Genomic DNA, 24,836 nt, shown 5'->3' with positions numbered 1-24,836 from the left:
GCTTCCCTATGGGAGGTGACCTGCGGCGACCTGTGAGGCGACCAGGTCGCCTCACAGGTCGCCCCAGTGTGAACCGGCACTCAATATAATATATTTATATTATAATATAAATCATAATAAAAAGAAACGTAAAGCGCCTGTCCTAAGTTTGAGCGCAGAAGCGAAAGCATTAAGTCGTGCCAACCTATGTAAACTGTGTTCAAATCACACGTGTGAGGTATAACCGCAATCGTTAGAGCGACTGCAATATTTCTAGCACTAGACCTTCTCTGTAACTCTAAACTGGTAACTTGTAAAAACGTTTAAAGAGTCCCCTAAGGATATTTTTAAGTACTGTAATTTGTTGCCATTCCAGGAGCGTGCGTCATTTTAAAGCATGACATGTTGGGTATCTATTTCTTGGCATAACCTCATCTTTCACAGTATACAAAAAAATTGGGCTAACTTTACTGTTTTTCTTTTTTTTTTTTTTTATTCAAAAAAGTGTATTTTTTTTAAAAAAAATTGCGTTTGTAAGATCGCTGCGCAAATATAATGTGGCATAAAATATTGCATTGATCTCCATTTTGTTCTCCTGGGTCTCTGTTAAATTTGGGGGTTCTAAGTAATTTTCTAGCAAAAAATACTGATTTTAGCTTTTAAACAACAAATGTAAGAAATAGGCCCAATCCTTTAAAGGGTAATACACATTTGTGGAAAATCTGAAAATATGTAAGGTAGTCATTATCGACACATTTTTCTCTTATTGGCCAAATGCTGATAACACCATTTTCGGCCAATATGCTTCCGCCGCCGAAATTCCGGTGCATCTCTAGGTAAATTCTACCCAAACTGTAAATTTTACAGCCTCCTATACATTTTAAAATTTATATTTATAGCTCCCCCAAACCCCCCCCCCCAAACCCACAGAGGGCTGGGCACAGGACTGCATAGTGCACAGAGGGCTGGGCACAGGACTGCATAATATACAGGAGGGTGTTGGGTATAGACTGCAGGGTTCAGAGGTTTGCTATGCAGAGAGGACACTTCTGCCCCCACATCCATAGCTCACCTCTGCACCCTTCTCTTACAGAATATCTCTGCAGCCACCTCTTTCCCCACAACAGCTAAACTCTCCATCTCTCCATACAGCTGCATTAGCTCTGACCCCTGCTCCCCCCACTGCCCTCACCTGTGTACAAACAGACCCCCCCCATCTGCTCACATCCCGGTCTCAGCCCTTCACACAGTCCATTTCTGGCTCTGCCCTTCCTTCACTAAACAGCAGCAGGAGCGGCAGTGAGATCATCCAGCGGGGGGCGTCGGCATCCGAGCCACCAGGCTGTTTCTCAGCCAGCGTGGGATGCCCTGTCTACTTTAATCCAGCCCTGAATCCGTGGACAAAACTTGGGACAGACTTGGTCCGGGGAGAGTGTCCTCATTCTGGGGATGTCTGGTCACCCTTCTGTAAATGCTGAGATTTCACTGGTCAAGCACAGGGCTGTTACAGAATGCAGAAATATAAAATAAAAATGACACTGTGCCCTATAGAGCTACCAACAGTCCTGATTTTATTAAAAAAAAGTCCTTATGTTGGTTAAATTAGAAAAATTCTGAGAACTAATGAAAATGCCATATATAATAAAATAATAGAACCTGAACCATTCTCTGATTATATACATTATATATAGCACCTTCTTTAGTTCACCAATTTAACCAGCATAAGGGCTTGTTTTAGCATATGTAAACGGCGTTCAAACCTCACATGTGAGGTATCGCCAAGAACGTTAGAGTGAGAGCAATTATTCTAGCACTAGACCTTTTGTAATTCTAAACATGTAACCTGTAAAAATTTTAAAGCATCGCCTATGGAGATATTTAAATACTGAAGTTTGGTGCTATTCCACGAGCGTGCGCAATTTTAAAACGTGACACGTTGGGTATCTACTTTGCGTAACATCCTCTTTCACAATATACAAAAAAAATCAAGCAAACTTTGTGTTTTTGTCTTTGACCAATGGTGCTTTTGGTCCAAGGCTCCAAGCTGTGCATTGAGCTCAGTGCCTCTGACAAGAAATCAGAGGCACTGTAAGCTCATCCTCAGTCTGCTGCAAATGGATTCTGACAGGCTGTGCAAGGAGCCCCGTATCTCTGCAACCATAGGTGCCAGGAGCCCCAAATTTTGACCAGTGGTGGGTTAGGACTTTAGGTACCTAATTTTGGGTTTCTGTGACCCCAGGTTGCCAAGCTACGAACCTTGAAGCTCGATCTTCTTTTTTTTTTTTTATAATCATGGCAGCTGAGGCTCTGCCTCCCCTGACTACACGTCCTTGGTGTGTGGGCGGGTCCACTCACCTTGCATGTTGGGAAGTTTTCGCTGCACATGCGCTCACTAATTCCCGGGACCAGGCGGCGACTGCTGTTATGGGAAAGTCTAACATTAAGGCAGTTCTCTGAATTAGAGATGACTTGTGTCACTATGTGCAGTAATACAAATCCAGCATTCCTCTAAAAAGCACCATCCCATGTCACTACACACACTTGCTTGTATGTTGCAATTAGAAGGGGTGCTGCACAGCCAGCGTCCTCTGCACCAGTCCTGCGTACCTCTGTTACCTCACTCCCAGAATTTGGTCCTGCTGTGTTCATTTTGGCATCGAGTTTTGATTTATTTTTAGTCCTTGTCTTTTGACTAAAATGCCATTTTAGTTATAGTCTCATTTTAGTCATCTGCAGTTGTTTTAGGTTTGGTCGTATTTAGTCGACTAAAATCAAATAGGTTTATGGTGGTGGCCTGAGGAGTCCTGCAATGTACACAGTGCTCTGGACAGTGGTATGAGAGGCCTGTAATGCTGCACAGTGCTGGATGGTGGTCTGAGGGATGGATCATAATGCACAGTGCTCTGGATGCCTGTAGTCAGAGAAGACCTGTAATGCACAGTGCTCTGGACGGATGGTGGTCTGAGGGGAGGCCTGTAATTGTAATGTACCCACTCGGTGCTCTCTGCTCTGGATGGGGGTCGTCGGGAGTGGGACTCTGGTCGGGAGGTCTGTAATGCACAGTGCTGCTCTGAACGGTCGTCTGAGGACTTAAAGGCCTGTAATGCTGGCTACACAGTGCTGCTAAGCAAAGCACGCTACGGACTTCAGTTGCTTGCTTGCTGGGAGCGGAAGCAGGCGGAGCTCTGTGCAAACTGGATGTTCACAAGGGTAAATCTCCCTACCTCACATTTTTCGTTTTTAGTTTTCATTCGTTAACAAAAACCAAATTAATTTTCGTCATGGTTTTCGTCAGTGGATGAAAACGTGGTGTACTTTTTAGTTTCGTTTTCGTCACTGTAAAGGCCGCCAACAAATTTTGACAATTTTTTTTTTCTTCTACGACATTAACACTGCATGTGTGCACTTGTTAACTCCTTCTGTTCCGTGCCCTCTGACCAGGTCATGGATCTCCGTAATGCAGGTTTGGTTCCAGTTGCTACTGAAAACTGACCTTTTGGGGAGGGAGCCAGAACTTCAAACCCCCTCTCTACCAGAGGACCTGTCACCTATATACCAAGTCCCAGGTTACACGACTGGTTGCATTGTAGCTTGTTCTAACACTTGGATACCCATAGCAACTGCAATACTTCTCCTGCTTGTCTTGCCGAGTAGACCTTCGTAGTAGCTGAGCATCATACCTCACATGTGCTTTGCTAACCCAAGTTCTTTTGATATGCCAGGAACCATCATGCAACCCTTTAAAATCACCAGACATAGAATAGGTAATGCAACTTTACTGAAACTGTTTCTGGCAAAACAGTTTAACATGAACAATGTCTATATCCTGAAACTTTAGCTATGACTAGTTGGGTGCCCAGACATACTTCCAGAAGGTAGTCCTCCATGTTGATCTCCAGAGCCTCCAACAGACTGAAAGGCGCAGCAGTACCCATCCACAGAAGTCACAGCATGTCTAGCTAGTGCTGGCTGGTCCAAAAAATCCTTGAACCCTACTTTCTCCCAAATTTATACTACCAGTGGTTAGATGGTGTAGTCAAGTGGATTTAAAAAAGCCCTGGAACTTCAGCACACATTACTCTGTCCCTCTAAGCCTGGGCCAGCCAATCACTAAACCAGCACACATGTAGGCAATCTGCCTACTAGTGCATTCCCTAAAACTGCTTCTACTCAAGAGGGATCTGGCTATTTAAAAAAATAAACAGTATTCTCCATTTTCTTGACTATCTAATGCATTAGGCGATCTTTGCTCCTATATGCTTGATTATCAAAGCAGAATAGATCGGCAGTTGGAACTTTCTGATTCTGACTGTGCAGTTGTAATGTGCAGTTGTCATTATTTTTGCTTTGTCCATGCATATCAAATTAAGTGAATTAAGAACATCCACTTTCTGAAGCGATCATAAACCATGTACAGACACTGAAAGTATGCCCCAAGATATATGGTACTTCAGTGCCTGACGGATGTCCGTATTTGGCCAGGATTATTGTCTATCTCCAGCTCCTGATCTTGCTTGGTCTGCATTCCATTCCTTATGATCAGGTTGTTCAGATCCCATTAACACTGAGATGTAGTAAGAGCATTCAAAACTCCTCCTCGGTGACCCCGCTACTTCATACAGTCTACTGACAAGAGTACCTTGCTTTCTAATTAAAGAAAATACAATCCTAGCCTGGCTAAACATTAGTCAGCAATTTGAAACACTTTTGTTGGCAAACACACAGACATTACCTTAATAAATAGTCTGCTAATTCTGATTTTTATTTATTTTTTTCAAACTAAAAATTTGTTAGACACAACTAATTTTTATTGGTTTACCTTGTATCACGACTTTTTAATCTACTTGGCTTTACTGTTTTTAATCTGAATATAAATTGAGTTGGCTCTTGCAGGGTCTGATTAATATGGTGTAGCAGTTGCTGCCATGGAAACATTTTCACTTGGCACACAAAATTTCATACAGGAAAAAAAGCAATCATTAAGACAAACAAGGCTCAAAAAGAACATTTATTATGTGAGAGAAAAGAAACCGTTTTCCTTTTGAGCTCCGGATGGTACAATGACTATATTAATTAACCTTTTCTTCGATGCCTCACTTCATACGCCACTTTTCTCCTCATTTTTGAGCATTCCCTACGCTGATATAGAGACGAATAGGGAGTGCCTATCACTTAGACCCTCAGTGATCGACCACCGGCTCGGCTCCACTCGGCCCTGCTTGGCTCTGTTTGGTTTTACACTGCATGGTACGGTGTTGGAACAGTTTTGGTACGGTTTGCTTTTCCACTAAAGTGGGTGGGATAACGATTCTCTGACCAATCAGTGGCTAGTAGTGACAAACAGTCAAGGCTGCATGCAAAGGATTGTGGGATATGGTACCGGTACGGCCCTCTTGGAACCACAACTGAGGTGGTACGGTTTAAGCGAGCCGTACCGTTCGGTTCCATGTAGTGGAAAAGCGCCGTCGTACCGCACCGAACCGTTCCACCACCGTACCATGCAGTGGAAAAGCGCAAAAGCGAGCTGAACCGTTCAGTTCCATGCAGTGGAAAAGCGCCATAAATTTAAACTAATCTAAGGAGGCTAGACTGGAGATCACCATATAACCATTCGACCTCCGGAAAATTCCCCCCCTTCATGACCAGGCCATTTTTTGCTATACGGCACTTTATTTTTACTGACAATTGTGCGGTCATGCAATGCTGTACATCATTTTTTTCCACACAAATAGAGCTTTCTCTTGGTGGCATTTGATCACCACTGTTTATTGTTTAAAAAAAAAAAAAACTGACCATTTAGAAAAAAAGCAATATTTTTACTTTCTGCTATTAAACATATTCAATAAAATTTGTAAAAAGTTAAATTTCTTCATAAATTTAGGCCAATATGTATCCTGCTTCATATTCTTGGTAAAAAAAAAAATCCAGGATTCCCAGCTGTTTTGCTGGATGCGGGTCTGCCTGGGTTACCGCTAGCAACAACAGCACATTTAAGCATGTTCTCCAAATGTGAGCACTGAGACAAAGAACAGTCCAGTATCTTTGTTTTTTTTGGTTTATTGAGAACTTGGATGGGAGAAAAGATGAGTGGGATGCTCCTCTGGCTCAACTATATACAATGTGTGTTGGACAACTAGAAAAATGCCTGCCGACGCTGACTTGACTCTGGCTGAATGCCGATCAATGCCGGTTGGTGCTGGTTAACGCTGACTTGCTGTATGTTAACCCCGAACTGACTTCTGACTCTCGCTTGTGGCACAAAGTCCTTGTTAAAGCTTTCTTATCACATTCCTTTGTGATAGCTACATGTACATCTGCTGCAACGCTTAACTCTTCAGGGCCCGTACTGGCACCCTCTTTACACACACTTCGCTTCAGGGCTTAGACTCACTCACCCCCTTTCTAAGCTTCCTCCTGGTTAGCTGGCTCCTGGATCCCTCTGACCTTCTGGAGTGGTCCCCTATCCTAAGCAGACCCCTGGGCAGTTTACAGTACTCACAATACTGCTTTCCTTGAAACTTCTGCCCCAGCAGCTCCACTCGATCCTCAGCACTCTGGATCACTCTCACTGCAGCTCAGCTCAACCCTCTGTCCTTCAGGCTGACTGCCAAGGACACCTTCTCTAGCGCTGACAGGAGGAGAGACAGCCGTCACCCTCCTCCTGGGACTCTGCTTCCCGCCAAAGACACCCTGTAATGTGCTCCCCTCAGACTTATACCGCATCCCAGGATGCATTGTGGCAGATTCTGCCCTCTGGGATAGATACAAGCCCTGGTGTGCTATTGGTCAGGTTTCCTCCACTGCCAAATAAGAGCCCTCGTTGGACACAGTGGGGAGACTCCCCAACCTCAACAGGCACACCTGGGAACACATGACAGCCTGGCTAAACAATCAGACCCTCTTGATAAGCAGGCAGGGCCCCCCCTATGGGTTTTCCTAGCAGCTACCTAGGAAGGTGCTACATCAGCGTAAATTGATTGGTTTGCGCAAAGGTTATACCATCTAAAAACTGCAGTATATATACTGCAACTTTTTAATTTATAGATTTTTTTTTTACATTAAAATGTTTCCTCAGGACAAAATAGGGGAAGCAGGAAAAAAAAGGGGGGGGGGGGAGAAGGAAATGAACCAAATTAAGTTCTATTAGGAGGAAGCTGTAAATACATATGAGGAAAAAGGAGACATATAAGCCTGGCTGAGCTCAACCCTAATTATACACTCTGTATGTTGTTTCTATAGATAACTGTAACAGGACCCATTGATCTGACACAAGAATATAAATGTAGAAATCAGCTTTGTTAAACACGACTATTTAGACAATACAAACCTCACTATCTATCTCATAAAAACATAATTGGCCAATTTTTAAAAATACACACAGCCATGGCAGCTGCAGGGAAGTTGTGTATACTGTGGTGGACAATCTGACACATTATGACAACCAGTGACACAAATACAGTGATCAGTGCTAAAAATATACACTGTCACTGTACTAATGACACTGGCTGGGAAGAGGTTGAAAATCTAGGGTGATCAAAGGGTTCATTTTGTGGCTTACCACTGTTTGTGCGTACTGGGTGCTGTTTTCTCTAAGGGATGTTCTGGGTTTTATTCCCTGCTTTGCAGGGAAGAAAAATTCAGCACATCCCCGCTGACAGGACAGAGCTCTGTCTTGTTTACATAGACATAGCTCTGTCCTTTCTTGGTCACAGGCGGTCATTCATTAGCCGGCATCCACTGATCTGCTTGTGCTGTGACTAATCACAGCACTAGCAGCGTGCTCCCCCTACCCGGAAGAGCCAGATCGCGTTCTAGGTACGTGATCCGGCACAGGAGAGCCACTTTGCCACCGTATAATGGCGGAAGTCACTGTATAATGGCAGATGCCATTAACATTAGATGCACATTGTCTAGTGCAGTGTTTCTCAACTCCGGTCCTCAGGGCACACTAACAGGCCAGGTTTTAAGTATTACCTTGGGGAGATGCAGACTGGAATTCTGCAATCACTGAGCAGCAAATCACATCACCTGGGCTGTGATGCATTTCAGTGTTCTTGCAAACCTGGCCTGTTAGCGCCGGTTCACATAGGAGCGACACTACTTTCAGGGGCGACCTCGGAGCGGCCGCCACGGACTTCATAACATTGAAGTCTATGGCGGTCGCCTCCTGGTCGCCCCAAAGAAGCTCCGGACCCTTTTTCTAGGTCCGAGCGACTTGTGTCGCTCCTATTAGAACGGGTCCGCAGCTTTCCTATGGGAGGCGACCTGCGGCGACCTGTGAGGCGACCAGGTCGCCTCACAGGTCGCCCTAGTGTGAACCGGGGCTTAGTGTGCCCTGAGGACCGGAGTTGTGAAACACTTGTCTAGTGCCTGTGTATATGACTTGCTATAGATCACTGGGCTGTTTCTGCAGTAATACAAGTAGCCAATGAACACCTAAGGCAGTCCAGCCTACCATCCAACAAGTTTGGATACTTTCTCTTATGTATTCAATTATGGAACAGTCATACATGGGCATTATGTTAGTCAGAAGTCACAAAATATCCAAGAATTTACTATTATCATTAGAACAAATTTAAATCTGTTCTCCACAGTGCTGTTCCTTTCTTTTTTACGTGTGGCGTGTTTTATGGCTATTCTTAAAATAGGGTTTTTGGTCATCTCTTATCAGGACCTGAAAATAGAATCTTGAGTCCTACATACATACATGTATGATTGATGCTTCTTGATGGATGGTCTTCTAATGTGATTTTAAACATAGGCTTGCTTTAGCAGTAGCAAACAATGAAAATGAGAGTTTCCAGTGAGGCTTGGAAATTCTCTATTCTTAGCAGCAATCATTTTTGATCATTTTCACCCCATAACCCTTAGTTGCTGCATACAAAAAACGTCACGTGGTATAGGGTACCAACTCTGTTGGCTTCAATGTATCCCAATGTCTTGTCAGGGTATTGGAGAGGCTATGGAGCAGAAGATACGTTTCTGCCTTTGTGATGGGAATATCCTATAAGCAATTCTATTTGGGAGGCAATACACACGTTATGACTCAATGCCTGCAATTTCTGGACACTGGAACTTTTATTTCATATGACTCCTACTTCCATTGAATGGTTTAAAAAGACAATATAGCGTCCTACCACCTTTAAATTACCTAAGAGCCTTCTACTTTATTTTGGAGGACTACATGAGTGTCCCTGTTGAGGGACTGGTTTGCTAGGGTGAATGACATCATAAAGACCTAGTGGACATATAGATAAACGGATCTATAAAATGTATGTATAACGTATGGGAAAAAATTTATCTTTTTTTTCACTTCTACAGCTTCCTATTGGGAACTTATTCTATAGACGGTCCGTTACCATAATTGTGACATTCTGGTCATAGGTAGAAAGGTGTACACACTATTTGGCCAATGGTTTTCCTTCTATTTTTTCTTTTTTTTTTTTTTTTTTTTTTTTTTTTTCTTTTTCTTTTTTTTTTTTACAGTTTTTTTTTTTTTGTGCCATTATTGGGCTATATGTGGCACTCCACCTTACCATGATTGCTATATTGGCACTTAGAATCTTAATGTGTGGCAGTCATATTTGTTTGGGGTGCTTTTGATACAGATGGAGACCCTTCTGTTATTGACAGTTAATCAGACAAGTTTTGTACAGTCCAAAAACATATATGATTTGCAGAATGTATCTCCTCTTTCTGGTCAATATATAAAGATTTTATAAAAAAAAAAAAAAGAAATCGCACAACATGTTTTATAGGTACAAGTATTTTATAGTGTGTGTTTTGTAACAAAGAAAGGCTAAGTAATGTCACTCCTACACTTCTGAAGCAGTGTTCTTTTCATAGATGAAAATATTTTCGTCAATCAAATTAACACTATTTTAGTTGACTAAAATATGACTAAAACTAAAACCATTCAGTTGACTAAAATAAGACTGAAACTAAAAGTAAATTTGCAATTTGATGTAAAATTTAACAGCTAAATGTGCATCTAGTGTGTGTTCAAACCTTAATACCATAAATAATAGGTTGTTAGATTTTTTTTTTTTTTTCTCCATGAGTATATAATGAGTTTGGAAATTCTAGAGAAATGCTTAAAGTGCTACTAAACCCAGGAACCTGCATTCACTATCTGGTCTCCCACAGTACACAGAACATGGAAATACAATAGTTTTTGTAATTTTAAACTGCTAAATACCTTTTTTCATCAGCAGTAGTGACTACTAGGAGTGTCTAGGTTAAAGCTTGTAGGAGGAGTTTTAATTCTTCTCTGATTGTCCTGTGGGGCTGCATTACCCCTGACCCTCTGTCTGGACAGTGCTGATTGGCTCTGTGCCACTCACATGCACCCTCCCAAGAAAAAGAAAAAAGCTCTCTAGCAATACACACCAAACTAAGCATGTGCAGAGTGCCCCCCGGGGCTCTGTTCTATCAGGAAATGGATTGCGGACTGGGAAAGAAGGGGAGGATCTGAGAAGACAGGATCAAACAGCCTTTTTACACAGAGGAGTAACCCCTTAGGTTGCACAGTGAGTATAGTAGGCATGCTTTACTGCATATACAGATTTTACTGTTGTGGATTTAGTAACACTTTAAAATAATGCAATACAATTTAACTAAACCCATTCAATTTTAGTAAACTAAAATACAACTAAAACTGAAACAATTCAGATGACTAAAATACGACTAAAACTTAATTTTTCTCAAGAGACTATAACTGAGACCTGGTTCACACTGCTGCGACATGGGATCCAACTTGTTAAACCCCAAGTCGCATGACATGTCAAATACAATGCTTCCCTATAAGATCTGTCTATACTACACAAGTCACTCCGACTTTAGAAAAGGTTCCTGCACTACTTTGGTCTGATTTGGGTGCGATTGCAGCCCTTATACAGGCTCCTAAATGGCATCCAAATCAGAAGGAAGTCGCAGGGCAAAGTTCGATGGCTAATGCCATCACAGCAGTGTGAACCGAGCCTAAAATTAAATTGAAATTTGACGTCAAAATGAACACTGTAGTAAAAGAAATGTAACAAATTATAGGTTTGGCAAGTGGTACCCGTAATCATTTGATTTATGACTAAGGCCTTATGGGGTGAAACACGTCAACTGACCTTATCAGCAGTGCTGTGGTTCCTCAATAAAGATGAAGACTTTTTAAGAGCAACTACCGGTGTGCGGATCAGCTTTCTAAATATGTACTCAGTTATACGGCTGTGGATTGGGCACCCAGGAGTTTGTTTATTGGTGAGCTGTATGGGTAGTAGCACTGCTCCTTCTGTTTGGATTTTGTACTCGTAATCATTCCATTTTCTCCATAGAAATGGAGCTGTTGTTTCAGTGCACAGTAAAATTTGAGAAGTGAGGTGGTAAACCGATTCTGGGGTGTAAACATGAACAGAGATCATTAGCATTCACAAATGTATCTGCGTATGACAAACCTGATCTTCGTAAATGAGAAAGGATTGCTTTAAAAAAGATTGCAGATAGCAAGTGAAGTGGTTATTGGCCAGATGGATTTTGGGTGTTTTTAAAATCCGCTTTGTATTAAATAAAGAATGTGGGTGAAGCCGAGATTGCCCTTGTGAGACTTTCGTTTGTTTCTTATAAATGGGAAATGATCTGATCAAGGAATAAAAAAGAGACGTGAGAATGGTTTGAGAGAGGAGGGTGGGAAGTGAGTTGTATATACAAGAATCCTGCTGATTTCCACAAATAGCACAACATGTTTTACATGCCTGCTCTCCAGCCTGCTGACTTCAAACCTCCTGTTTTATTTTTATTGCCTCTAGAAAAGCTGCTGTGTTTTCCTGCATGATCATCACTATCTTTATGTAACTTTGTCAACTCTTCCTAGAATTCGGTGATTCGTCTAATAATGTTCACTAGCTAGTGCACAAGGTAGACATTAAAGTGAATCTTCACTCTCTCAGTCAACATTTACTATTTTTAATCCTTAGGTCTCATGTACACTACAGCTGCTAAACTTAACCACTTGCTGACTGCCTAACGACGATTTAGGTTGGCGGTCAGCCCCTCACAGGCAAAGCAACTTAGGCGCGCTCCCGTTTGCTCACGGATCCCCCCCCCCCCCCCCGCGTGTGTGCCTGTCATTCTCCCCTGTGTAAGAATCGAGATCACACGGTTCTACTATGTAGGACCGTTGATCTCTGTTGTTACACCAGTAGCCACATCCAATTACAGTAAGAATCACGCCCCTAGGGACACACTTAACCCCTCCCTCTCAAATAAAGTTGACTCCTTCCCTGCCAGTGTCATTTTTTACAGTAACAGTGCATATGTATAGCACTGATTACTGTAGTAATTACTGGTAACCCCAAAAGTGTCAAAAATGTCAGTCAAGGTTCCGATCTGTCTGCCGCAATGTCGCAGTCCCGCAAAAAAAATCGCAGATCGCCACCATTACTCGTTAAAAAAAAAAGACAATCTTTCCCTTAGTTAGTAAACGCAATAACTTTTACGCAAACCAATCAAAATACGCTTTTTTGCGATTTTTTTTTTTTTTTTTTTTTTTTTTTTTTTTTTTTTTTTTTTTTTTTTTCCAAACATAGGTAGCATAAAACAAATTGGCCTAAAATGTTAAATTTGGATTTTTACATTTTTTGGGGGGAATTTTATATAAAAAAAATGTGAAAAATATTATTTTTGCAAAATTGACGCTCTTTTTTTGTTTATAGCGCATGATCAAAAAATCGCACAGGTGATTAAATACCACCAAAAGAAAGCTCTGTTTGTGGGAAAAAAAGGACATCAAATTCGTTTAGGTACAGCGTTGCACGACCGCGCAATTGTCCGTTAAAGTCACGCAGTGCCGAATTGCAAAATAGGCCCTGGTCAGGATGGGGGTAAAATCTTCCGGGGGTTAAGTGGTTAAAGTGTTACTAAACCCACAACAGTAAAATCAGTATGTTTTTGCAGTAAAGCATGCTTGTTATACTCACTGTGGAACCTAAGGGGTTAATCCTCTGTATTGTGTATAAAGGAACCTAAGGGGTTAATTCTCTGCATTATGTATAAAGACTGTTTGATCCTGTCTTCTCTGATCCTCCTCTTCTTTAACTGACTCCAATCCATCTTGTGATAAGACAGAGCATTAGGGGTCAAGCTGCACATGCTTATGCCTGGTACACACGATCAGATAATCGGACGACTTATCCTTCATATTTTGAATTCAACAATGCGTACTAAACGTATGATTATTTTTTTTTCTTCGTATGATTCTGGAAAAGCTTCCGGGTTGCATAACTACGTATCAGATATAGCAAAACAAAAAAATGGCAGCCAGGCTTTTTCCAGGTTATTTTCCTGTTTCTGATCATGCGTGATCTTTGTGTCTATTGATTTTTAGCGAATGCATACTGTACTGATTTAAAGGATTGTCGTTCGCTAGGCTATCATACTACAAAAATGTTTGTGTTTTTTCCTTCGGATTTTTTGTTGAAATGTCGTGATCGGCTGTCGAAAGCTGTGTACCAACGATCAGGTTATTGTGCGATCAATTTGAAAGCATTTTTTTTTTTTCGTACGATTATCTGATCGTGTGCATGAGTCATTAAGTTGGATATACACTATACAACTTTTGATAGGTTTGCATTAGATTTACCTTCAACTATGTAGTGCAAGGGCCTGCCTGATTGCATACAAATTGAAAGTGTTTATGTGTGACCTCATATTATATGGTTTTGGTAAGTCTAAAGGAAAAAATCCACAGAAAATTGTATAGTGTGTATCTAGGTTAAGTCTGGTGTGTATTGCTAGAGAGTTTTTTTTTTTCTTGGGACAGTGCTGCTTGCTGTGGGGGCAGAGGGGTAAGGAGCACCAAAGAGGGACCTGAGAAGAGGAGGGCCGGGGCTGCTCTGTGCAAAACCAACTGCACAGAGCAGTTGAGTAAAACGTGTTGTTTTTTTTTTTTTTTAAACGAGACTTTACAATTACTTTAAAAGTCAGCAGCTTCAGGATATATATTTTTTTTTTTTTTAATACAGGGCAAAAATCCATAATAGCACACATTCCTGAAGGGGCTTGGTCAGTTCATAGTAAGGACATTCCTGCAGTGTTTGGTCATTAAGATGAAAACCATCCCCATCCACATTCTTTTGTAATAGTGAGCCAGGACAAGGAAGATGAAATCTTTCCATCAGATGGGAAATTCCGGTCCTGCTGCTGGAACATAGGACTTTTTCAATGTATGTAGCGTAGGCTACATACGTTGTATAAAGCACACACAGCCACTGCTTTGCTAGTAAAGTAAATAATTTGTTTGGTCTCATTCAACTTTTTAAAGTTTACTGAAACCTGGAGTTCTGCTCCTGCAGTTAGACCGCAGGAGATCAGCAGCAACAAAAATGAAAAGAGCGAAAACAGCAATTTAATTTAGGCTTTGTTCACACTAGTGGGACTCCAAGTGCGACTTTGATGCCACTTTACACTCTCGGGCAATTAAAGTAGTTGTAAACCCTCTCTCGTACCCAGTGAAGTAACTGGCAGCAGATGCTTCATAGAGAGGAAACAAATCCTCTTGCATGTATATGTGCTGTTATTCCCTTTCTACACTCTTTAGAAAGTGCAGAATGTGATAGAAATCTTTCTTCCTTTTCCAGCAGCGGGTGTGGAGTCTGGGTTTACACTGTGTGAGAGCTGATTGGAGGAAAGGCCCCCCCCTCCTCCCCTCCACATAGGAACGAAGGAACATGCTGTATTCTGAATAGACAAGCTCTCTGCGTATCTGCCTCTAAGCTTCCTCCCTTGTGTGTCAGAGAACTTGTCAGAAGTGACCCTACTGATAACAGGAATGGAGCAGCAGAAAGACATGGCATTTAAAGCTTTGGAGAGAGATAAGAAGCACTACAGATATATGTGCTTAGGACAAAATTCATGAATGGGGTTTAAACCACTTTAAGTCACGAAAAAGATGCATCAAAGTAGTGCAGGAACCCTTTCAAAGTCGCCGTGACTTTAGGTTGCATAGATTTGAATGGGTACCATTGAAATCAACGAGCTGCGATTTGTCATGCCATTTTGTGTCCAAAGTGGCATGACAAGTCATGCTAGCGTGAAGGGAGACTACAAGATAAATGGTAATTGTTGATGATAGACAGCGATTTATCTAATTAAACGTCAATTAGGTTTTTGTCTACTTTTAGGCTCCGTTCACATGTGAGCGTATGGACGCCTAGCGTTGCCCGTTGATTTGCAATAGCCCCCCAAACGCCGAGCGATGTTGCCGCGATTTCCGCCTGCCGAATCGCGGCAACATCGCGCAAACAAAATCGCGGGACGCATTACGCTCCAAAGAAGTACAAGAGCTTCTTTGGAGCGTATTGCGTCCCGCGATTTTGTTTGCGCGATGTTGCCGCGATTCGGCAGGCGGAAATCGCGGCAACATCGCTCGGCATTTGGGGGGCTATTGCAAATCAACGGGCAACGCTAGGCGTCCCGCGATTTGCAATAATCTCCGGATCGCAGGCGGAACCGCGGCGGTTCTGCCCGCGATCCAAACGCTGACATGTGAATGCAGCCTTAAGGGACTGCACTACTATTTACTACAATTCATGCTTATTTAGGTCTTCATGCATTGTTGTGTGTTTTGGTACTTTCATTTCATATAATGCCATTAATAAATATCTTTAATGCATATGAAAATGTGGATTTTTAGCTCTCAGCTGTATGATCTATAGAAAAGTTGTACTGCTTGGCAAGGAAGACTGGCATTGAGGAAAACCACAAAACAGGTTATCTCCATCGGACAATTATTCCCCAAGGTAGAAGCCCATCAGTGCCATTTCCAATCTGTGTTGTTCAGGCTTCACTTATCAACTGTGATAACACAAAAAGCATTTCATTGTATTCTCTTTACACAAAGGCCTGCACTAAAACCCCCTTCTGGTTTGTCTTGCAGAGTTATCTTTCAGAAGCCCTGATATCATGTCTGTGGGCTCTCAGACATTTCCTCCAGGAGGACCTAATGGGATTCTCAGAAGTCAGTCATTTGCCGGATTTAGTGGCATCCCAGAAAGAAGATCTCGGTAAGTAATTCTAATGTGCTTGTGCTCCAGGCAGAATATCCACTCTTATAAAGCATGTGGCTTACGTCCTTCTATTTTATCACATAAAAAAAAGATAATCGCACTTTATTATCTAGCAAGGCTATTGAGGAAGGGCAATTGGTGATTTATTTAGCCTCGTATTAGATATTGCTCTGGATTAGCGTTCTATGAAGGTTACCTGCCATACACTGCTTATATTTGTAGTTTGCTAAGATAACAGGTTTATTATCAGGAAGTAGTCCTATTGTGTTGCTTTTTGTTGTTTTAAAGCTGAACTCCACTTAGATAAAAACAACGTAGGCCCTGTTTTTTATTATTATACAGGATTTATATAGTGGCAACAGTTTGCACAGCACTTTACAACATTAGGGCAGACAATGCAGTTACAATGCATTTCAATACAGGAGGAATCGGAGGGCCCTGCTTGTTAGAGTTTACAATCTAGAAAGGAGGGGCAAGTCATACAAAATGTAATATTTTAATAAAAATCATTAAGATAGTTTTCATAGACCTACTATAAGTGCTTGAAATTGTCTTTGTATTGAGCTTCTATAATCCTCTGCAGAGCTGACTGGGAGAGGAATGGTCAGTACTCCACTCTACACCAGTCAGGTCTCTGTTGCGTTGCACAGTGCAAATGATTAGAGTAGAGTACAACTATGACATCTATATGGTGCTGTGCCTTCATTGTCCCTCCACAGACTGAGGCTGTATTTCTTCTCTTAATGTTCTAATCTTAACCTAAAGTGGAAGTAAACCCTCCTATCGTTTTCAGCCAAGGAAGGTACCATCTTGGCCTCTGTTTAATCTTCAAATGCCATGATGCTTCACATGTGATCAGTTATGACACCAGCTATTGGATGGTTTGACAGCTTGGTTGAGAGCACAACTATTGTGACAGTTACATTTCTGGCATGCCGGTGTTCCGTGAAAAAACCATACCCATAAAACTTCCATACCCTCGTCACTTCCGATGCACCTACTTCAGTGAACAGCTGAGGAGCTTACTAGTACGCATGCTCGGAGGGTAGGGGAATGTTCAAGGTAGTGTGTTATAACGTTACACCGCATCAGCTGTTACGGCGGTTACATTAAAACATCTCCGCTGCAAAATGAATCATCTCCGCTCCTACCCCTGTGACTTTCCTGATCTTGGCTACTAAATGTAAAAGCGGATCACGGAGCCGAGATCTCCGTGATTTAGATTTCATACACCCGCCGCCGCTTTTACATTTACTAGCCGAGATCAGGGAAGTGACAGGGTTAGGAGCGGAGAGGACTCATGTTGCAGCCGAGCTGTTTTAATGTAACAGCTGAGGCGGTGTAACATTACAACACACTAACGTGAAAATTCCATACCCTCCGAGCATGCGCACTAGTGAGCTCCTCAGCTGTTACATTCCGTTTCTGACAGGAAGTGACGTGGGTATGGAATTTTCACGAGGTATGGTTTTCTCATGTTACACCGGGAATGTGGATGTATTTTGAAACTGTTAAATCGATGGGTTTACTTCCACTTTAATCTACTTGCACTTATGGCAGGTAAACACAGAGAGTCTTTTTTTTTTTTTTTTTTTTTTTTTTTTTTTTTTGCGAATTCAGCCATACAAACTTTCTGAATACGCATCGCATTTGGACCAAACTCGTGCAGGACTCTTTTTTTTTTTTTTTTTTTTGTCCGCACCAGAATCTGATCACATGGGTGTTCACACCTATGCGATCCGATTCCTGTCCGCATTCACAGTTCACACTGCGATCTGCGAACCGATCTGGGAGTGTCATTAACTTTGTATTGTCGTACTACACGTACCCAAAGTATTTTGATATACATTTTTCAGGGCTTGTGTGCTTCATCTAAAGCTAAATCTGGTTAAATTACTAATGCTTGTTTCTTCTAATGAAAGGCTGTTATAGAAAAAAAAAGTATGGGTTTCAGAAAAAAAATTATACTCGCCTAGATGGATGTAGCATCGATCCAATGCTGCATCTGTCTCCCAACTAGAAGACTGGGCGATCAAAGACCGCTGATCACTTTGTTCTCAGCCTTCAGTGAGCAGAAAGTCAGTGACTAGCTTCCTGCTCTGCCCTTCGAGCACTGGGCTGTGGAGGGGGCAGGAGCTGCTGACATAGGCTCTCAGAGGCTCACTGAGAGGCTGATCCAGTTGTCGATACAGGCATCTGGGTGGATCCCAACTGTAAAGTCAGGAACTTTCCCCAAGCATAGACCCACTGAGTGACGTCAACTGACAGCGGGCTTTAGCCTGCTGTCGACTAAAAACTGGTCAAAGGAATGCAGAACTATGACCTACAGGAAAAGTATAGCCAAAATTTATTTTGGCCATACTTCTCCTTTAAGCTGATTGGCTGTTTTGGTAATATTGGATTCTTTCTTGCTGTTGGTAGGCAACGAGCTATAGAAATTTAGTATCTGTTTTGTCAGAAAAGGAGATGAATTTTAATCTTGTAAGATTTTTAAGCTTTTTTTTTTTTTTTTATAGCTGCAACTCTTTCCTTGGGAACTCTTCAGCCCCCAAAAAACCTCAAGCTAAACAGAAGAAAATGCACAACATGGGCCATAAAAATGGCAGTAATTCTAAAGAGCCACAACCAGAGAGGGTAGAGGAAATCTATGGAGCCTTAAAAAATGGCCTTGAGTAAGTATTGTTACAAGTGAAATATAATACATTTCTGGGTATTAACCCATTATAGACTGGGCATGGAATATAAACAGTAGGTTACATAACTTAGAATTGGAGCAAAGATTCTTAGAATTTATAGAGGATGCGGTTCGAGCCTCCAAACCCCTAACAATGTAGTTTCCAAAAAAGCTGAAAATTATTTAAAATCTACTAATCTGCAGGTGGCAAAGTCTGACCCCCCTGTTCCAGTCCCATCCCACAGCCTGTGCATAGTTTTCAGAAGAATAACTCGCATGACAATAATAAGTGAAGTAAAGGTGAGGAATACTCATCGAGGCTCTAAATTTTGTAAACTTCTAACTTGGGTAGACTGGCTGCACAAAGCCAGATATCTTTATAACTTCTATAATTTTACGAGTATAATTTCTGTCATTCAAACCAAACTTTGATTTTTTTCTTTTAAAGTGGAACAGCTTCCCTTTATAAAGAATGTGTGGTAAAATTATTATTCTGATTATTGGTTTCAAAGATTTTTCGACTTGCTGTAAGCCATCCCATTGTTGACAAAGTACTTGTTGCACTCTCATTTACAGTACACTACCTAATTATCACAAGTGATGTCTGGACTGGTCTCCTGGCCTGTGTATAATCAGGTAGTGAATTACTGTGTAGGGTTTGAATGGTAAAGCAAATTATTTTTTGTATTACTGAGATTAATGGCTATTATATAGCTGCCAATAAAAATGGGTGATGATTTAATTATGGAATAGAATGCTCAGCAGGGGAAGGAAGGCTCTTGTTGCTGTTAATTGCCTCAAAATTGGGATTCCATTATCGGGTCCTAATAAGTTATTTGTTTTGGATTCTTTGCTTTCACCTTTACTCAATCCTATTTGGTGTTTAATTTCTCTTGGTAGTGAGTACCTAGAAGTTCATCAAACTGAATTAGACAAGCTGACTGGCCAGCTCAAAGACATGAAGAGAAATTCAAGGCTGGTAAGTTGCCAAAATCCAAGTACTTCCTGGTTTTATCGGGAGGAGACCTCACAGTGTGGGGATGTTTGAATATCAAACATAATAGGTTTTCCACGTTTCTTGCAATTACAATGCAGAAAACAATTTACTCGTTTTCCAGTTAATACACCTGAAATAAATTCCTTCCACATGCTGGTGTAATTATCTTTAAACTGACCCCCAATTAATTAATTAATCCTCTTCTTTTCTTGTTTGTTCAAAACAGGGAGTCCTGTATGATCTGGACAAGGTAAGCTACTTTAACGTTGAATGATGTTTATTCTGTTAAATGCAATCTGATTCTTGCCATTGACTGAGTTATAGCAGTGGGGGTTGGCTGCACAGGCCAAGAATAAATCAACTACGCAACATAGTTCTATAGTTTGAGCAACCTGGTGTATATGTAACCAGTGCTTTTTTTCTCAGAGCTTAGGCCTTTTGCCTAGAGTGCAATTACAGACACAATGCAGTGTTCAGGAGTGCACCACACACACAATGCAGTGTTCAGGAGTGCACCACACACACAATGCAGTGTTCAGGAGTGCACCACACACACAATGCAGTGTTCAGGAGTGCACCACACACACAATGCAGTGTTCAGGAGTGCACCACACACACAATGCAGTGTTCAGGAGTGCACCACACACACAATGCAGTGTTCAGGAGTGCACCACACACACAATGCAGTGTTCAGGAGTGCACCACACACACAATGCAGTGTTCAGGAGTGCACCACACACACAATGCAGTGTTCAGGAGTGCACCACACACACAATGCAGTGTTCAGGAGCGCACCACACACACAATGCAGTGTTCAGGAGCGCACCACACACACAATGCAGTGTTCAGGAGGGCACCACACACACAATGCAGTGTTCAGGAGCGCACTACACACACAATGTAGTGTTCAGGAGCGCACTACACACACAATGTAGTGTTCAGGAGCGCACTACACACACAATGTAGTGTTCAGGAGCGCACTACACACACAATGCAGTGTTCAGGAGCCCAATACACACACAATGCAGTGTTCAGGAGCGCACTACGCACAGAAAGGAGGGTTCAGGAGTGTATTATGTAGAGAGTGCACTATTCAGGAGTGCATTACTCTTCTCCCAGTGTCCTCATGTGTTTACCTCTGCAAAAAGCACCTCTCATCAGTCGCCTTTTCCTTTTTTTTCCCCACACAGTGCACACTCATTTGCGGCTCTGGCTCTACCCCATTGTCTACCAACAGCAGCAAAATCATACAGCGGGGGGATTGGCAACTGGGTATCAGGCTCAGCATTGGATGCCTACTCCCTGCAGCCCTTCAACACACTGTGCCCCAACAGCTGTCCTTCCCTTGTCCACAACTTAGCTGCAGGGCAGGGTTGTTTCTTTTGGAATGTAATGTACTCCTTTAAGAATCTCTGAATTGAGGAAAGGTATTCTCCTTTCCAAACTCCAAACATACACTCATTTGGAGGGAGGAATTATGCCTCCCTAGCAGACTGACTCATTAATAGAATCGCATTCATGTGAGCCTGTCAGTCATAGGGAGAATTTGTGTTCTTTTTATGTTGACATCATTCTTGGCATCATAGGCGTGCGCACGGGGTGTGCCGGGTGTGCCTGGGCACACCCTAATCACCCTGTGTCTGTTAGTGTAGGGCCAGATCTCCATCTTTGGCACTGAGGGTAGTGAGATACTTGGTGGAGAGGCGGCTGTGCTGTTGGCTCCAGCAGACAGTGAGGCTTGTCAGAGCCGTCAGGTAATGTTACTGCTTGCAGGGGGAAAGACGAGCTGTCAAAACTCAGGGGTGATGTCGGGGGTGGGCGGGACCGAACAGCTATCAAACACCAGCCAATGGGATGGGGTCTGGGCGGCCGCTTCGTTTATGTGGCTCCGCCCCTTTCTTAAGCAGCCCAATCATTGGCTGGTGTTTGACAGCTGCTCATCCCGCCCACCCCCGACATCACCGCTCAGTTTTGACAGCTGGTCTTTCTCCCTGAAAGCAGCTACATACATGAAAGTGTCACACACACAGTGGGGTACCAATGGGGGGGGGGGCAAGCACTGGGGGGTGTCAGCCGGCATGCTCTGAGATCCCGCATCGCAGTGTGAAGGCAGCTGCAGTGGCAGCTCCTTCATTCCGTGCTGCTAGCGGGGGGGGCGGAGCCTCAGCGTGAAGAAGGGGGCGGAGCCTCGGCGGGAAGAAGGGGGCGGAGCTTCAGCGGGAAGAAGGGACGGAGCCTCGGCGGGAAGAAGGTGAGTGCATGCCCATTGCCCAAGTGTGTGTGCTGGATAGGAGGGGGATGGGGAAGCTGCATATAGAGGAATTCATATTTCCCTATTCTTTTCGCAGGCAGACTGAGCGCTTCTTGCAAGTCTCACTGTCTGCTGAATGTGAAACTCCCCCTCTCCCCTGTTAGTGTCCATAAGTGGTGCCCAGTAGTGTCACCTATCAGTGCCCAGTAGTGCCACCTATCAGTGCCCAGTAGTGCCACCTATCAGTGCCCAGTAGTGCCACCTATCAGTGCCCAGTAGTGTCACCTATCAGTGCCCAGTAGTGACACCTATCAGTGCCCACCAGTGTCACCTAATAGTGCCTATCAGTGCCACCTCATCAGTGCCCACCAGTGCCGCCTCAGCCCAGTGCCCAGCAGTGCTGCCTCATCAGTGCCTATCAGTGCCACCTATCAGTGCCCATCAGTGTCACCTAATAGTGCCTATCAGTGCCACCTCATCAGTGCCCACCAGTGCCACCTCATCAGTGCCCATCAGTGTCACCTAATAGTGCCTATCAGTGCCCAGCAGTGCTGCCTCATCAGTGCCACCTATCAGTGCCCACCAGTGCTGCCTCATCAGTGCCCATCAGTGACATCTAACAGTGCCTACCAGTGCTTCCTATCAGTGCCACCAATCAGTGCCCACCAATGCCGCCTATCAGTAGCCATCAGTGATGCCTATTAGTGCCCAGAAGTGCTGCCTATCAGTGCCACCTATCAGTGCTGCCAAATCACTGCCCATCAGTGCAGCCTCATCAGTGCCAGTCAGTGCTGAGAACAAGTGCCTATTAGTGCTGCCTATCAGTCCATTTCAGTAACTCACATGTAATTTCACCTGTAATACACATCAAAAGGAAAATAAGGCATACATCTTTTTCAAAACTTAGCAGGGATGGTGGAACCCCTCTACAGATATTTGCCATACAATTTAACTTAAGTGCAAAAACTTTTTAGTTGGAAGGTTTACACCAGTAGAGCACTTTATAATTTTTATTTTTTAGATTGTTACACTTAATTTTAAATGTTTTAGTTACTATTATAATGTAAATTATTGCACTGGAAGTTAATTTTCCACCCCCCCATGCTAAGTCCATGTCTTTATGGACCTTGATTTGTGCACTGTTGCGCAGTCACGTTGGAACAGGAAGGGGCCATCCCACAAATTTGGGAGCATGAAATTGTCCAAAATGTCTTGGTATGCTGACGCCCTAAGAGTCAAGCCCAACCCCTGAAAAACACCCCACACCATAATCCCCCCTACACCAAATGATTTGGACCAGTGCACAAAGCAAGGACCATAAAGACACGGATGAGCGAGTTTGGGGTGGAGGAACTTGGCTGGCCTGAGTCCTGACCTCAACCCGATAGAAAACCTTTGGGATGAATTAGAGCAAAGACTGCGAGCCAGACCTTCTCGTCCAACATCTGTGCCTGACGTCACTAATTCGCTTCTGGAAAAATGGTCAAACGTTCCCATAAACACACTCCTAAACCTTGTGGACAGCATTCCCAGAAGAATTGATGCTGGCATAATTGCAAAAGGGTGGGTCAACTCAATATTGAACCCTACGGACTAAGACTGGGATGCCATTAAAGTTCATGTGTGTGTAAAGGCAGGTGTCCCAATACTTTTGACAAGTGTGTATGTATATATATATATATATATATATATATATATATATATATATATATATATATATATATATATATAGTGTGTGTGTATGTGTACAAAGTGTATATATATATATATATATATATATATACACGCATGCCTGTTTGAGCTTTGGGGTGCACACCCTAATGCAATAGGCTGCGCACGCCTATGCTTGGCATGAAACTTTGGGGGTTCATCAGTGTGTGTAATAGCAACTCTTCTATAACTGGGTCCTGTCATTATAGAGAGCACTCACATGTTGACCGTTTATTCAAAGTTTTATTGTCTTTTAAAGTATACTTGTCATTAGAGAAATATGTCGGCTTCCATTGCAGGCTTTTAATTGAATGTAAAAAAAGATGGTTTACAATGTCCTTATGAACCCATATGTATGATGTGTCCTTCTAAATGTGTAACAGCTGTGGGAAATATTGTCATAAGGAACAGAATTTGGAAAAAAAAATGTTTACTTGCAACACAGACTTCTTTAAAAATTGTGATGAAACAAATCCTTCCCTTTTCTTTAAAATATAACTTGTGGCTAGGTATGGGGAAATAGTTTCTGTTGCACTACAGCCTTTTATTTGTATCTAACCATGTCATAATTTTGCTTTGAATACAATCTGGTTACGTTTTTTTCATCCCTTAACCACTTCTGAACTGGAAGATTTAACCCCCTTAATGACCAGGCCATTTTTTTGCGATACAGAACTGCGTTATTTTAACTGACAATTGCGCGGTCATGCGACGCTGTACCCAAATAAAATTGATGTCCTTTTTTTTTCATACAAATAGAGCTTTCTTTTGCTGGTATTTGATCACCTCTGCGATTTTTTTTTTTTTTTTTTTTTTTTTTTTTTGTGTGCTATAAACAAAAAATGGCGACAATTCTGGAAAAAAAAAAAAAAAAAAATGTTTTACTTTCTGCTATAAAACATTCCCAATATTTTTTGAGAAAAAAAATCCCAATAAGTGTATATTGATTGGTTTGCGCAAAAGTTATCGCGTCTACAAACTAGGGGGAAAATGTATGTAATTTTTATGTGTTTATTTTTTTTACTAGTAATGACGGTGATCAGCGATTTTTAGCGGGACTGTGACATTGCGGCAGACAGATCAGACACCTAACTGACCAATGACATTGGAGGGACCAATGACATTACTATAGTAATCAGTGCTAAATATATGCACGGTTACTGTACTAATGAC

At 42.3% G+C, this 24,836-nt stretch overlaps 1 protein-coding gene across 3 annotated transcripts in view; it reads left to right on the top strand.

The window, feature by feature from the left end:
- RIPOR2 (RHO family interacting cell polarization regulator 2) overlaps positions 1–24,836 on the top strand; it is a 251,008-nt gene that overhangs the window by 92,608 nt on the left and 133,564 nt on the right. For all 3 annotated transcript variants that reach the window (XM_082258658.1, XM_082258660.1, XM_082258659.1), the window contains exons 2-5: positions 15,902–16,028; positions 18,548–18,703; positions 19,606–19,684; positions 19,929–19,952. In XM_082258658.1, the coding sequence (XP_082114784.1) occupies positions 15,902–16,028; positions 18,548–18,703; positions 19,606–19,684; positions 19,929–19,952 (386 nt within the window). The remainder of the gene's footprint in view (positions 1–15,901; positions 16,029–18,547; positions 18,704–19,605; positions 19,685–19,928; positions 19,953–24,836) is intronic.

Source organism: Pelophylax lessonae, assembly GCF_965119305.1.
Source record: "Pelophylax lessonae genome assembly, chromosome: 5".
Taxonomy (NCBI): Eukaryota; Metazoa; Chordata; class Amphibia; order Anura; family Ranidae; genus Pelophylax; species Pelophylax lessonae.
Note: the sequence above shows the minus strand (reverse complement) of the source record. Positions and strands in the feature narration are given on the sequence as shown.